The sequence below is a fragment of the Gymnodraco acuticeps genome, unplaced genomic scaffold (assembly GCF_902827175.1).
Source record: "Gymnodraco acuticeps unplaced genomic scaffold, fGymAcu1.1, whole genome shotgun sequence".
Classification (NCBI taxonomy): domain Eukaryota; kingdom Metazoa; phylum Chordata; class Actinopteri; order Perciformes; family Bathydraconidae; genus Gymnodraco; species Gymnodraco acuticeps.
In genome coordinates, this window is record NW_022990267.1 from 6,145 (window position 1) to 22,890 (window position 16,746).

A 16,746-nucleotide genomic window follows, 5' to 3' on the forward strand; every position below is an offset into this window, starting at 1 on the left:
TTTGTTAGCGCTTTTACAGGTGCTCAAAGACGCTTTACAGATATAGTGAAGAGAAAATAAAATAAAGGAACAACAAATACATATATAGTTAAAGTTAAAGTCAAATAATACAAAAACAATCATACATTAAAAGCCAGATTGAAGAGGTGAGTGTTTTGAAGGTGGTGAGGTCAGTGCAGTCTCTGATGGGTTGTGGGATTGAGTTCCAGAGGGAGGGGGCAGCGACGGAGAAGGCTCTGTCCCCCCAGGTCCGGTGATTGCGGGTGGGGATGGATAGGAGGTTGGCTTCTGATGAGCGGAGGCAGCGGGAAGGGGTGTGGTGGTGCAGCAGGTCTGTGAGGTAGGGGAGGGGGGGGGGGGGGGGTCGGGGTCTCGGGAGCGGGTGTGGGTGAGGAGGCGGGCAGCAGAGTTCTGGATATGTTGGAGTTTATTAATTAGGTTGGCTGGTATGCCGTAGTAGAGGATGCTATTGCAGTAGTCGAGTCGTGAAGTGATGAATGCATGAATCAGGGTTTCAGCAGCAGAGGAGGAGAGTGATGGGCGGAGACGGGCAATGTTTTTGAGGTGGAAAAAGGCGGTCCTGGTGATGTGATTAATGTGGTGGTTGAATTTGAGCTGACTGTCGAAGATGACTCCGAGGTTGCGGATGTGAGGGGGGGAGATATAGTGTGGCTGTCAATGGTGAAGTTGAAATAAGGGGCTATTTCTTTAAAACGTTTATATATATATACTGCTTCTAAATGGTTTGAAGGGATGATTTAAGTTGATCTAAAACCTATAATAACACATAGGCCTACATTTTGTGTTATTAATACGGATCTGTAACTAGAGTTATAAAAAAACAGGTAGCCTAGTAGAGTTAAGTGTACAATATTGGCCTATAAATTATAGTGGAGCCAAATCTTTAAGTAGTAGGACATGTAAAAAGTTAGAAAAAGTACAACAACAACACATTGTAAAGAGTGTACTTTTAACCACTGCAGTTTAATTGTGTACCATCAGGTGGCAGCAGTGAGACACCAGCAGGGTTTTATCCACAGTCATTTGAAGGAGAAGAAGAAGACGCCGAGCGTAACCTGGGTGACGTCATTACGTTGTTTATGACGGAGAACTGTTGTTGTACGTAGCGTTAGCTTTTGTGCTACTTTTCACAAACAAACGATTAAGCATTAGTTTCGCTCCCAATGTGCATATTGTGGGACATAAAGGAGAATATAATAGCCCTGCAGCACTATTAAGGTAATAACGGCTTTATGTCTGTATTGTATTGTTGGCTGTAATAATAGTGTCAATAGCAGCCTCTTATTGCTAGCTAGCATGCTAATGTTCCATAGATATAAACAGAGCCTAATGCAAATACAGAGGTGTAAAGTAACTAAGTAACTCAAGTACTTTACTTAAGTATAATGGTGTGATACTAGTACTTTACTTGAGAAGTTCCAGTACTTCTACTCCACTACAGTTCAGAGGTAAATGGTGTACTTTTCCTCCACTACATGTATTTAGTACCTTTAGTTACTTCACAGATGTGGATGAATGATGTGAAATCTAACCATGTGTTAAATCAGACTTTAGTTCCACCTGGAGTAAATCCACCAGCTACCCTGCAGTATACAAAGTACTTCAGACTAGCTGAGCCTTTACCAGCTTTGAGAACACTTTCATGATCAATCATTATAAAACATATCATATATATTATTCTGAAATGGACCAATCTGCACAATTTATTTATATATTTGTTTGACAGGGACAGTGCACATTGATTGACATTTCTGTAAATGCGCCAGAGTTCGCCAACAGGCTATTTTCCGTCTGTAGTCCCTGGACAGATGTTGAAAGTCATCCTAAAAACAAAAATTCACTTCAAATAACAGGTAAATACAATCAGTAAAACAACACTCAACAGAGATACTTATATTATGATAAAAGCATATATAAAAACATAAAAACAAAACTAATTATTCACAAAGCAGACAGATAGCAACAGGTCAAGGCACATGTACAAACAGTGTTAAAGTGCAGATTGTGTCAGTGTTGACAGAGCTGACTTTCCACTAACCATGTTTTTAAGGTAGATTGAAATAAACTGCAGGTGTTTTGTTCTCTAATCGTTACTGGGATTGAGTTCCACTGCAGCTTTAAAAGAAAAAGAAGATTGTCTGAATGAACTCTTCCTTAATGGAACAACGCAGTCTCCTCTTGCTGCAGCTCTTGTTGACCTGTTACAGGTGTGCGTATGGTGATAACATGTCTGAGCGGAGGTGAGGTAAGGCCGTGTATTATTTTGTACATGAGGCAAGTATTTGCATATCTCATTACATTTTCCAGCTCAACAAGTTATTTTGTGAGTATTGGGCAATGATGAGAATGAACTGATTTCTTATCTACTATTTTAAGTGTTTGTTTGTATAATGATTCCAGCGGTTTAAGAGTGGTTGTGCGGCATGTGAGCAGGTTGTTAATCAGTAGGTGATGTGAGATAGAACCATAGAGTGCATGTACATCAGAGCCGCCTCTGTTGACATGCAGTTCCTGTTGCAAACCTTTTTTCACTGTCGCTACTTTCACTATATTTAGATGAGAATACTTTTCTACTTTTACTTGAGGAACATTTTGAATTCAGGACTTTTACTGTAACAGAGTATTCCTACACTCTGGTACTTCTACTTTTACTGAAGTACAAGATCTGAGTACTTCTACTTTTACTGAAGTACAAGATCTGAGTACTTCTACTTTTACTCAAGTACAAGATCTGAGTACTTCTACTTTTACTCAAGTATAAGATCTGAGTACTTCTACTTTTACTCAAGTACAAGACCTGAGTACTTCTACTTTTACTCAAGAACAAGATCTGAGTACTTGACTTTTACTCAAGTACAAGACCTGAGTACTTCTACTTTACTCAAGTACAAGATCTGAGTACTTCTACTTTTACTCAAGTACAAGATCTGAGTACTTCTACTTTTACTCAAGTACAAGACCTGAGTACTTCTACTTTTACTCAAGAACAAGATCTGAGTACTTCTACTTTTACTCAAGTACAAGACCTGAGTACTTCTACTTTTACTCAAGTACAAAATCTGAGTACTTCTACTTTTACTCAAGTACAAGATCTGAGTACTTCTACTTTTACTCAAGTACAAGACCTGAGTACTTCTACTTTTACTCAAGAACAAGATCTGAGTACTTGACTTTTACTCAAGTACAAGACCTGAGTACTTCTACTTTTACTCAAGAACAAGATCTGAGTACTTCTACTTTACTCAAGTACAAGACCCTGAGTACTTCTACTTTTACTCAAGTACAAGACCTGAGTACTTCTACTTTTACTCAAGTACAAGACCTGAGTACTTCTACTTTTACTCAAGTACAAGATCTGAGTACTTCTACTTTTACTCAAGAACAAGATCTGAGTACTTCTACTTTTACTCAAGTACAAGATCTGAGTACTTCTACTTTTACTCAAGTACAAGACCTGAGTACTTCTACTTTTACTCAAGTACAAGATCTGAGTACTTCTACTTTTACTTTACTACAAGATCTGAGTACTTCTACTTTTACTCAAGAACAAGATCTGAGTACTTCTACTTTTACTCAAGTACAAGATCTGAGTACTTCTACTTTTACTCAAGTACAAGATCTGAGTACTTCTACTTTTACTCAAGTACAAGATCTGAGTACTTCTACTTTTACTCAAGTAAGATCTGAGTACTTGACTTTTACTCAAGTACAAGACCTGAGTACTTCTACTTTTACTCAAGTACAAGATCTGAGTACTTCTACTTTTACTCAAGTACAGACCTGAGTACTTCTACTTTTACTCAAGTACAAGACCTGAGTACTTCTACTTTTACTCAAGTACAAGACCTGAGTACTTCTACTTTACTCAAGTACAAGACCTGAGTACTTCTACTTTTACTCAAGTACAAGACCTGAGTACTTCTACTTTTACTCAAGTACAAGACCTGAGTACTTCTACTTTTACTCAAGTACAAGACCTGAGTACTTCTACTTTTACTCAAGTACAAGATCTGAGTACTTCTACTTTTACTCAAGTATAAGATCTGAGTACTTCTACTTTTACTCAAGAACAAGACCTGAGTACTTCTACTTTTACTCAAGTACAAGATCTGAGTACTTCTACTTTTACTCAAGTACAAGACCTGAGTACTTCTACTTTTACTCAAGTACAAGACCTGAGTACTTCTACTTTTACTCAAGTACAAGACCTGAGTACTTCTACTTTTACTCAAGTATAAGATCTGAGTACTTCTACTTTTACTCAAGAACAAGACCTGAGTACTTCTACTTTTACTCAAGTACAAGATCTGAGTACTTCTACTTTTACTCAAGTACAAGATCTGAATACTTCTACTTTTACTCAAGTACAAGATCTGAGTACTTCTACTTTTACTCAAGTACAAGATCTGAGTACTTCTACTTTTACTCAAGTACAAGACCTGAGTACTTCTACTTTTACTCAAGAACAAGATCTGAGTACTTGACTTTTACTCAAGTACAAGACCTGAGTACTTCTACTTTTACTCAAGTACAAGACCTGAGTACTTCTACTTTTACTCAAGAACAAGATCTGAGTACTTGACTTTTACTCAAGTACAAGATCTGAGTACTTCTACTTTTATTCAAGTACAAGATCTGAGTACTTCTACTGTTACTCAAGTACAAGACCTGAGTACTTCTACTTTTATTCAAGTACAAGATCTGAGTACTTCTACTTTTACTCAAGTACAAGATCTGAGTACTTCTACTTTTATTCAAGTATAAGATCTGAGTACTTCTACTTTTACTCAAGAACAAGACCTGAGTACTTCTACTTTTACTCAAGTACAAGATCTGAGTACTTCTACTTTTACTCAAGTACAAGATCTGAATACTTCTACTTTTACTCAAGTACAAGATCTGAGTACTTCTACTTTTACTCAAGTACAAGATCTGAGTACTTCTACTTTTACTCAAGTACAAGACCTGAGTACTTCTACTTTTACTCAAGAACAAGATCTGAGTACTTCTACTTTTACTCAAGAACAAGATCTGAGTACTTGACTTTTACTCAAGTACAAGACCTGAGTACTTCTACTTTTATTCAAGTACAAGATCTGAGTACTTCTACTGTTACTCAAGTACAAGACCTGAGTACTTCTACTTTTATTCAAGTACAAGACCTGAGTACTTCTACTTTTACTCAAGTACAAGACCTGAGTACTTCTACTTTTACTCAAGTACAAGATCTGAGTACTTCTACTTTTATTCAAGTACAAGATCTGAGTACTTCTACTGTTACTCAAGTACAAGACCTGAGTACTTCTACTTTTACTCAAGTACAAGACCTGAGTACTTCTACTTTCACTTGAGTAACATTTTGAATGCCGGACGGATACTAAGTATTTAAGTTAATCAACATGTCCCTGCTGGATGAAAGCCTGAGTGACTCATCATTAAAGTGTATTTGCAAAGTACAGAAGGCATACAGCTTACTTACTACAATAACACTAGTGTTTTATGATCTGTTGCATGCTGGGTTGTTTGTTCTCAGCTGTGTGAGTCAATACATCAAACACGTCGTCTAGATTCATGTGTGCATAGCTACAGCGTAGATGACAATGAGAATCTGAGGTCACAGGCTCCTCCAACAGCGACACAATAACACACATCAAATAGTGAATACAATGAAATAGAACATAGTCGACATAGTGCAGAATAGTATACAAGTCATTGGAATCTTGATATACATAAGTTGCAAACAGATGGATGTTCTTTCAACCGTTCAGGTGTTCATCGGCCTGATGGCCTGAGGGAGGAAACCGTCTCTAACTGAACCGTTCACTTTCCTTTCAGTGCAGACAGTAATGCCATAAAGAAAGGAGGCACGTTTTGAGGAGATCTCTCTTCAGAAATGGCGACTGAACTCCATGAGGCTATCTTCATGGCTAAGCAGGAGCGCCACAAAAACCTGTTTCTGAACTACAGGAACCTGAACCACTTCCCTGTGGAGCTGCTGAAAGACGAAGGCCTTCAGTTCCTGGAGAGGCTGTACATGAAGAGGAACTCACTCACCACACTGGTATCTATTTACCTGACGTCAAACCTGCTTTTAAAACATCTTAGAAGTTTCCTGTGACTTTTACTGATCTGCTTTCTCCCTCAATCAGCCGGACGACCTCGCTCAGAAGCTCCCAAATCTAATCGAACTGTGAGTATTTATTACGCAAAACCCTCTTCTTCATGTCTCTTCTACATCAACATGTGTCTCCTCTTCTTCATGTCTCTTCTACATCAACATGTGTCCCCTCTTCTTCATGTCTCTTCTACATCAACATGTGTCCCCTCTTCTTCATGTCTCTTCTACATTAACATGTGTCCCCTCTTCTTCATGTCTCTTCTACATCAACATGTGTCCCCTCTTCTTCATGTCTTCTCTACATCAACATGTGTCCCCTCTTCTCCATGTCTCTTCTACATCAACATGTGTCCCCTCTTCTTCATGTCTCTTCTACATCAACATGTGTCCCCTCTCTTCATGTCTCTTCTACATCAACATGTGTCCCCTCTTCTCCATGTCTCTTCTACATCAACATGTGTCCCCTCTTCTTCATGTCTTCTTCTACATCAACATGTGTCCCCTCTTTCTTCATGTCTTCTTCTACATCAACATGTGTCCCCCTCTTCCTTCATGTCCTCTTCTACATCAGCATGTGTCCCCTCTTCTCCATGTCTCTTTCTACATCAACATGTGTCCCCCTCTTCTTCATGTCTCTTCTCCATCAACATGTGTCCCCCTCTTCTTCATGTCTCTTCTCCATCAACAGTGTCCCATCTTCTTCATGTCTCTTCTACATCAACATGTGTCCCCTCTTCTTCATGTCTCTTCTACATCACCATGTGTCCCCTCTTCTTCATGTCTCTTCTACATCAACATGTTGTCCCCTCTTCTTCTTGTCTCTTCTACATCAACATGTGTCCCCTTCTTCTTCATGTCTCTTCTACATCAACATGTGTCCCCTCTTCTTCTGTCTCTTCTACATCAACATGTGTCCCTTCTTCTTTCATGTCTCCTCTTACATCAACATGTGTCCCCCTCTTCTTCATGTCTCTTCTACATCAACATGTGTCCCCTCTTCTTCATGTCTCCTCTACATCAACATGTGTCCCCTCTTCTTCATGTCTCTTCTACATCAACATGTGTCCCCTCTTCTTCATGTCTCTTCTTCATCAACATGTGTCTCCCCTCTTCTTCATGTCTCTTCTACATCAACATGTGTCCCCTCTTCTTCATGTCTCTTCTACATCAACATGTGTCCCCTCTTCTTCATGTCTCTCCTACATCAACATGTGTCCCCTCTTCTTCATGTCTCTTCTACATCAACATGTGTCCCCTCTTCTTCATGTCTCTTCTACATCAACATGTGTCCCCTCTTCTTCATGTCTCTTCTACATCAACATGTGTCCCCTCTTCTTCATGTCTCTTCTACATCAACATGTGTCCCCTCTTCTTCATGTCTCTTCTACATCAACATGTGTCCCCTCTTCTTCATGTCTCTTCTACATCAACATGTGTCCCCTCTTCTTCATGTCTCTTCTACATCAACATGTGTCCCCTCTGTGGAAAGAGACTCTGAAAGTTTCAGGAACAAAGATTCTCTCTCTTTTTGATCCATTTCTATAAAAACCTGTCTGAAAATGATCTGATCAGATTTTGACCACTTTATGATGTCATAACAATGTGTTGTCTTGTGTAACCATTAGCCAATCAGCAACCAAGGTAACCCCCCCCCCTATCACCTGAATCTCCCTTTGAGTTCTTTGTAACCAAATGTCTCTCAGAGGGGCGTGGGGAGGGGCTCCTTATTTTCATCTAAAGTAACAGACAGAGAATCAGCACTTTGGAAACAGGGCTGAAACAGAGGGGATTATGGGTAATGCTGCAATGATCTGTTTGGTGTTTCAGCCAATCAGAGACAGGTTCTGGATATATCTGAGACCTGTGATATATTGATGAGAAACAGCATAATAGGGGACCTTTTAAAGCCGTTACACTTCACGACATTACATAAGCGGTGAAGATTACATACATTACACTGTTTTAAAATATAACCGACAGCAGCTAAAATATTCAGTTTTAATGTAATTATAACATCTGTTTGTTTTCCATTGAAGGTATTTGCACTCGAACAACATCATCCTTATTCCTGAAGGTGAGTCCTCTGGTTTTACATAATAATAAACCTTTGTTTCTCTGTTACTGATTACAATTACATTTATTTATATCTGTCAGCTCTTTTAACCTTACCTTACTTTAGGAATGCTTTTATGTGATTTAATTTATTCTTAATCTATTTATTTTTGTTTTGTTATTATTTCCGATCTGTTTTTATGTTTAGATGCTGTCGTTTAGTTCCCTTGCTCTCTGTGTATTTTGATGTGAAAGCACTTTGTAACTGTCTTTTGAAAGGTGCTATAAATAAAGTGTATTATTATTATATTCAGGGTTCTGTCTGCACGCCCTCAAACCCAAATGCAGTTTCCCTGTAAAATGTGAAAGTGATGCCAGAAAACAATATTTCTCTTCCTCAAAAACGGTATAATGACTCCAGAATTATGACCAGTCGAACAGAGCGTCAGACGGCAGAGACAGCTTTGTTGGTACGGAGCTCCGACGTCACGTTGTTGTTTACGTCCGCGGCGCCATCTTGTATACGGGCGTCATGATCTCGAGATAATTGATATATCTTATAAAGAAGATCAGCGCCACAGTATCACCACCTCATACTATATCTGTCTAGGAAACACCCCTGATATAATTACACAACTCTTTTGTATATAAAGTAATAACATATCAATACTGTCAGGATAAAAAAGGGTAAATTACTAAGAACTCCAAAACAACAGCCACACAACAGGAGGATTGAAATGAGAGAAATCTGGAGATGAAGTTGTTTTTATTTGTAAAATCTCTTCGGTTGTCTTTTCCCTATAATAATGCCCTCTGTTATCTTCGATCCCCAGCAAGTGAAATCCCGAAAAATACGCATGACTGATCTAAAACCATTGTTACTACATACATTTTATGAAAATAATTAGTACAATAAAATATAACTAGAAAAGGCATTTCCTGCAGAAAATGCGTGTGAATGCTGTAAACTGTGAACATTTGTAGCTGAATTTAGCTGAAAATGCAGAAAAAGCTGAATATGTTATTAGCTGAATGGCAAGACAAGACATTAACAAGACAACTGTGTTCCCACCCAAGGAATACGGAGGTAAAATTAAATCAGTCGACGACAACAAGCTCTGTCCCATACATGAGAAGCCTCACCCGCTGAAAAAGTGCAGAAGCTTCAGGAAGAAGACCATCGAGGATCGCAAGCAATTCCTGAAAGATCACTCCATATGCTTTAGATGCTGTTCATCCACAGAACATCTCGCGAGAGACTGCAAAGCGGAAGTACAATGCGGAGAATGCCAGAGTGATCGTCATCTGTCAGCCCTCCATCCGGGCCCCGCGCCATGGACATCCAGGCCCTTCACCCCTGCTCCAGAGCATGGCGGGGAGGAGGACAAGGTCACCGAAGACGTCACCGCTAAGTGCACAGAGGTATGTGGAGGAGTTAGCGCAAGAGCATGCTCAAAGATATGTCTCGTCAGTGTTTACCCTGAGGGGCACCATGAGAAATCAATGAAAGTCTATGCTATACTCGACGAGCAAAGCAACAAATCTCTGGCGAGGTCAGAGTTCTTCAGTGTCTTCAACATCCAAGGTGGTGAATTTCCATACACGCTGAAAACATGCGCAGGGCTCAAAGAGACAACTGGACGAAGGGCCCATGGTTACGTTATAGAGTCAATCGACCAGAAGATTAGTCTTCGTCTCCCTACACTCCTTGAATGTAACCAGATCCCCAACCGTTCAGAGATTCCAACCCCTGATGCAGCTTTGCACCACAATCACCTGAGGAAGATTGCGGACGAGATACCATCCCTTGATCCGCAAGCAGAAATACTCTTGTTGCTTGGCAGGGACATCCTTAGAGTCCATAAAATCAGGAAGCAAATCAACGGACCACACAATGCTCCATTCGCCCAGAAGTTGGACCTTGGTTGGGTCGTAGTCGGTGATGTCTGTCTAGGAGGGGCTCACAAGCCATCTGTAGCCAGACTGCAAGGAATCTGGGTGTGACCCTAGATAACAACCTGTCCTTCACTGCAAACATCGCTGCTACAACCCGTTGCTGCAGATACACGCTTTACAACATCAGGAAGATACGTCCCCAGCTGACTCAGAAAGAGACTCAGGTTCTGGTCCAGGCTCTCGTCATCTCACGCCTAGACTACTGCAACTCCCTCCTGGCTGGTCTACCTGCATGTGCCATCCGACCTCTGCAGCTCATCCAGAATGCAGCGGCTCGTCTGGTCTTCAACCTTCCTAAATGTTCCCACACCACTCCGCTCCTCCGCTCCCTTCACTGGCTTCCGGTAACTGCTAGAATCCACTTCAAGACACTGGTACTTGCTTACCATGCTGCGAATGGATCTGGCCCTTCCTACATCCAGGACATGGTTAAACCGTACACCCCAGCGCGTGCACTACGCTCTGCATCAGCCAAACGACTCGTTGCGCCCTCGCTGCAAGGGGGACCCAAGTTCCCATTGGCGAAAACACGTGGGTTTGCTGTCCTGGCTCCAAGATGGTGGAATGAGCTCCCCATTGACATCAGGACGGCAGATAGCTTGCACATCTTCCGGCGCAAACTGAAAACTCATCTCTTTCGACTCCACTTCGAGCGTTAGAACTATTAACGAAGCACTTTTATACTAATAAAGGACTGGCTTACCTAAAGCCAGTTGAGTAGCACTTGAAATGTTTGGCTCTATGAAACCTGATGTACTTATATGATTCTGTTTTCTTCAAGGTTGTGTCTTCCTGGTCGAATGTACTTATTGTAAGTCGCTTTGAATAAAAGCGTCAGCTAAATGCAATGTAATGTAATGTAATGTAGTGAGCACGCTCAAGACTGCCATCTTGGAAAATGGCCGCCCAAGCTACCTGCAGCCCTGTGGCAGTCAAGTGCAGGTAAAAGAAAGATTTGGTCATGACACTATGCACCAAGCTTTCCCAGCGACTTCTCCAGACAGTTCACTCTCAACAATAGATGAGGAGAACCTGGGTCAATTCATCTTTCGTCGCACTCCCAGCGACCACAAACTCGCCCCCTCAATAGACAACATGAGGTTTCTCCGCATCATGGACAGCGAGGTCCATCAAGACAACTCCAACAGCTGGGTTGCTCCCTTGCCCTTTAAGATACCCAGACAAAGGCTACCAAACAACAGAGACTGTGCCTATAATCGTCTCATCTCACTCCGTCGGTCTTTAGAAAAACGTCCCCAGATGAAGACACACTTCCTGGAATTTATTGAGAAATTATTCAAGAATGAACACACAGAGGTAGCTCCTCCACTGCAGGAAGGCCAAGAAGTCTGGTATCTCCCCTCCTTTGGAGTCTATCATCCGAAGAAGCCGGAGCAGATTCGAGTTGTCTTCGACTCTAGTGCAGCCTATCAGGGCATCTCTCTCAACAACGTGCTTCTCCGAGGCCCAGACCTGAACAACACCCTCATTGGTGTACTCATGAGGTTCAGAAAAGATCTCGTCGCAATAACAGCTGATGTCCAGCACTGGACATTTCACTTTCACTGTTTCGTCGTGAAAAAAAAGCATAGAGATTTTCTGCGTTTCCTGTGGTATCGCAATAACAATCTTGACAGCGACATTGTGGAGTACAGAATGCACGTCCACGTCTTTGGAAACAGCACTTCCCCAGCCGTTGCCATCTATGGGTTGAGGAGAGCAGCGAGAGAAGAAGAAAACGACTTTGGCAGCAATGCAAGAAGGTTGATCGAAAGAGAGTTCTACGTTGATGACTTGTTAAAGTCCTGCCCCACTGAGGGAGAAGCTATCGGTGTCCTCAAGCGAGCTCAAGAAATGCTTGCCGTTTCCAACCTTCGGCTGCATAAAGTGGCCTCTAACCGACAAGCCATCATCGATGCTTTCAGCCCTGAAGATCGGGCCAAATACATCCAAGAGCGCAATCTCTTCAGCGACGATATGCCCCTGCAACGGACTCTAGGGGTGACATGGAGCATAACAGCAGATACGTTCATGTTCCAAGTTGCTGCTGAACGGAAACCCTTCACCCGGCGAGGAGTGCTTTCAACTGTGAATAGTATTTACGACCCCCTTGGTTTCCTTACCCCAGTAACTATACAGGGAAGGCTACTCCTCAGAGAACTCTCCATACAAGCTGAAGAATGGGATTCTCCCCTTCCAAAAGGCATGGAAGCAGATTGGGACAGATGGACGGAGTCTCTTCAAGACCTTAAAGACCTCAAAATACCAAGAGTGTACACGTCTACCTCAAGCCTTAATGCTCAGCTCAGAGAACTATGCATCTTTGCAAATGCATCAGTGAAGGCAGTTTCAGTGGTGGCATACTTGAAAGTAACCAACAACGCCGGACGAGTAGAAGTTGGCTTCGTCTTCGGAAAGGCCAGACTAGCTCCAAAACCAGACCTTTCTATACCTCGGTTGGAGCTTTGCGCGGCAGTTCTCGCAGTCGAGATGGCCAACATGATAGTGGAAGAAATGGATCTGAAGTTTGACAGCATCGAGTACTACACCGACAGTAAGGTGGTACTTGGCTACATCCATAATCAATCCAGGAGGTTCTACGTTTACGTGAACAACAGAGTTCAGCAAATCCGTCAGTCCTCAGCTCCAGAACAGTGGCAGTATGTGTCCACCGATCATAACCCAGCAGACCATGGGACTCGATCCGTGCCAGCGTCACTTCTGGAAAGTACAACAGGGCTCACCGGGCCAGCCTTTCTCTGGAATCCATCTCCACCAAAACCAGAATGTCAAGAGATCTATGATCTAGTTGATTCCATCTCAGATTCCGAGGTTCGCCCACAAGTTGTCGTTAACATCACTAACATCAAAAAGAACACTTTGAACACAACACGCTTTGAGCGCTTCTCCGACTTCGACACTCATCAAGGCAGTAGGACACTTAGTCCACATCGCTTCGTCTTTCTCTCAAGCTAGACAGGTGGACACCTGTCACGGGTGGCACATCTGCCGCAAGGGGCTTTCCAATGGGGAGACGGAGAAAGCTAAGATACTGGTGATCAAAAGTGTGCAACGTGAGTGCTACGTGAGTGCTACGCAGAAGAGTTCAGGTGTATCGAAATGTCAGGCAACCTCCCTCTCAACAGCAGTCTGCGGAAACTACATCCCTTTGTCGACAGCACTGGAATACTCCGAGTGGGAGGTCTCAACAAAGAGTCCCAGTTAAGCACAGACGAAACCAACCAACCACATTGTTCCAGGCCATCACCATCTAGGAACCCTCATTGTTCGTCATCACCACCATGCTGTGAAACACCAAGGCAGGCATTTTACAGAGGGCGCCGTCAGAGCATCTGGAATCTGGATGGTGAGAGCTAAACGAAGCATCAGTAGTCTGGCCTTCAAATGCGTGACCTGCAGAAAACTTTGAGGGAAAACAGAGCACCAACAGATGGCAGATCTGCCTGCCGAGCGGCTACAGGCAGCACCACCCTTTTCCTATGTGGGAGTGTATTCGGGCCTTGGGAGGTGGTCTCTCGCCGTACCAGAGGAGGGCAAGTCAACAGTAAACACTGGGCAGTGTTGTTTTCATGTATGTGTACACGAGCTGTGCACATCAAAATCATCAAAGCTATGAGTGCTAGCAGCTTCATTAATGCACTCAGAAGGTTTTTCGCTATCAGAAAACAAGGAGATGTAGTCTTAATGAAAGATGCTCAAGCAAAGAGAAATTACTGGCCCACAGCAGTCGTCACAAAGGCTTTTCCGAGCCAGGATGGACTGGTGAGGAAAGTAGACGTGCGAGTGATCAAGGAGGGCAAGCCAAAGGTTTACTCCAGACCTGCGACAGAAGTGGTCCTTCTCCTCAAGCGGGGAGTGTTGTGTTCTGTGTATAGAGCTGTGTGTTTGTGGGAGCCCCTAGTGGCGAGTGATAATAGTACAGCCTTATCTATCACAGGAAATAGTCATACAGGAAGCAGTGTTGCCAACTTGGCGACTTTGTCGTTAAATTTGGCGGCTTTCCAACCCTCCGGCTACTTATTTTTGTCAAAAGCGACTAACGACTAATCTAACGACTTGTAATGGTGTTATTAGGGACTTTTCTGGTGTTTGGAGACTCACGTATTGTTCTGCAGTTAACGAGCTGCCGTGACTTGAGCCCCTCAGCCCTCCCATAGTACTCACAGGCGCGCAGACTCACAGTTGCCTCCCGCAGCAGCTCAGCTGCAGTCAGAGCAGAGAGGAGACAGCCACACTCTCCCGCGTCGAGACAGCTTCAGTCACTTAATCACCTCGTCCACTGTGTGTGTGCCTCTGTGACAAGCTAAACATCCACATAGGCAGGGCTGCACATAACTGGTGCGCAGGTGCGCATGCGCACCTCCGCCAAAAAAAGAGCACCGGGTCATTTGAAAAAAGGCGCATTTGCGCACCAACATTGAGAGAGAGGGAGAGAGAGAAGGGAGGAGAGAGAAGGGAGAAGATAGGAGATAGGAGATAGAAGAGAGAGAGAGAAAGATATTTGCGAGTTGCATATTAACTGAGGGCCAGCCTGTAGCACTGGCGTTATAGATGTTCCCCTATAGGGCGCCAGATCTGTGGAGGCGCTGCGCTGACAGCTCTGGGAGGTAAAAAAACATTTTTAACCGTTGGCGCTCATCCTAATTTTCGGCCTTGATGTAACAACATTCATAATTAAGTAAATGGAACACCCTTTTCACCCCGGTTACACGTTTCATTTGCCCTGTACGATGGCCGCTGTAAGTGATGAAAATAGGGGATGTTGGCTTATCTGGCGCCCGCAGCTCACAGCGAAAATGCGAGTGAGCGTGGGAGAGAGGGAGGGTTGTTAGGGCTGTTGTTATTAGAATCTGGTGCTAGCTGCTCTAACGGATATAAGAAGAAGATGTTTCTACAATAATGTGGAGGGAGAGTCCTCTCCAGTCAGACTGAGAGGCTGATAAGTTAACTACAGCTCAGTGAGGTAAAGTACTCTGAGTGTTTAGATAGTTCACTTTAGTCTAAGTTCAAACGGTTTGGTCACAATTTATGTAAACACACATTTCCAAGGCACTCCTTTATAATTATTGGGATACACAGGTTTGAAATCATTCCAACATACTATAGGACAGTAACCAAAAATATCCTTTAAAACTGGAGAGATAAAAAAAAGATGCATAAATAAATAAATGTTAAGGTAAAATAAGATATGAATGAACAACACAAATAAAATAAGTTTAATTTGTTATTGGCTATGGTAGGTTATTGGTTATGTTCACATACTTATTTGATTACATCCACTTGTCTAAGATGATCACAACAGAGACTTTCGACCCAAAACCAGCTGTTGACTTGTGGATGCAAGCATCTAATCGCATACTCAACCAGAGAGAAAGAAGTAGGCCTACATCATCAGCTACCATGTCTGACAGAGAGGAAGACAGTGAGGAGAGCAGTCAGGAGGGTAGTGATGACAGCTTGTAGGATTACTGGTCGTGCTAATGTTGTCTTGTGTTCACCTCTGCATGTGTGTTCTGTGTTCACCTCTGCATGTGTGTTCTGTGTTCACGTCTGCATGTGTGTTCTGTGTTCACCTCTGCATGTGTGTTCAGTGCCGTGTGTCTGGCAAATAAAGTCAAGACCCCCTCAAAAGTTACGGTTTATTTCATTTTAAGGATGAGCACCAAGCAACATCTCCAGGTGATCCTTTGAGAACCAGGGCAAAAAAGTTATGTGCACCCCTGCACATAGGTCATCATGTCACAGTCTAAACTGTATTCACAAAAGTACATAAAGTAGTACATAAAGTAGTGTGAATCAAACCCTGAGTTTAAAAGATACTATACTGCCTTTATTGTAAGGGATATTTCTATTAAAAACTACTACTACTAAAACTATACTTTCTACTTTTTCTAATAGACATTTCTGATCTACTGTCGTCTGGATTTACTCTGGTGGTTTCAAGTTTTGATCCTTGAAGGGAGTGGAACGTTATTTTACCGCCATTACATGATATTCAAATTAGGCGATGACGTCATTTAGGGACTTCTGGCGACTTTTCGGACAGCCAATAGCCAGAGCCATATAATAGCTATTTCTTTACTGCAACACTGACAGGAAGTTGTGTCAGTCAGTTGGTAAATTACATGTGGCAGTCTCGTCTTGTTAGCTCCATAATCTGGCTGCATCCATCTTCTGGAGACTTGTTAAGCGCATTGTCTGTAAGTAAATATGTTAGTTGAAACTATATTAATGTAGAACAGTGTTTATTTCATCATTTGATCATATTTCATACCTTTATTATCCTCTTAAGCCCCACGGACCCGGTTTCTGGGGCCGAAATCGCGTCATTTGCAGGAAACAACGTCTAAGGAACCTTAATATTTAATAAACTATGAATATTGTATATCCATATAACGGGAAAAAACTCATTTAACAGATATTTTTCATTTTTTTTCTTCAAATAAAAAAACACAATGCTAACCGTGAGCCTCTGAATTAGCCCCGAGCGAAAAATGCTAACCTATTACTGCACCGAAAATCTTATTACTTATCCTAGCTGCACATCCAACACATCGTTTATGATCGTAAAGACACAG

General features: G+C 42.3%; 1 protein-coding gene across 4 annotated transcripts in view; it reads left to right on the top strand.

Moving 5' to 3' along the window:
* The first annotated feature begins 1,098 nt into the window (after nt 1-1,098).
* lrrc28 (leucine rich repeat containing 28) overlaps nt 1,099-16,746 on the top strand; it is a 29,430-nt gene continuing 13,782 nt past the window's right edge. The window contains exons 1-5 of one of the 4 annotated variants that reach the window (XM_034220748.1): nt 1,099-1,239; nt 1,788-1,874; nt 5,857-6,082; nt 6,171-6,211; nt 8,176-8,213. In XM_034220748.1, the coding sequence (XP_034076639.1) occupies nt 5,915-6,082; nt 6,171-6,211; nt 8,176-8,213 (247 nt within the window). In that variant the 5' untranslated portion in view covers nt 1,099-1,239; nt 1,788-1,874; nt 5,857-5,914. The remainder of the gene's footprint in view (nt 1,240-1,787; nt 1,875-5,856; nt 6,083-6,170; nt 6,212-8,175; nt 8,214-16,746) is intronic. The other 3 variants (XM_034220749.1, XM_034220747.1, XM_034220751.1) reach the window with 3 other exon arrangements.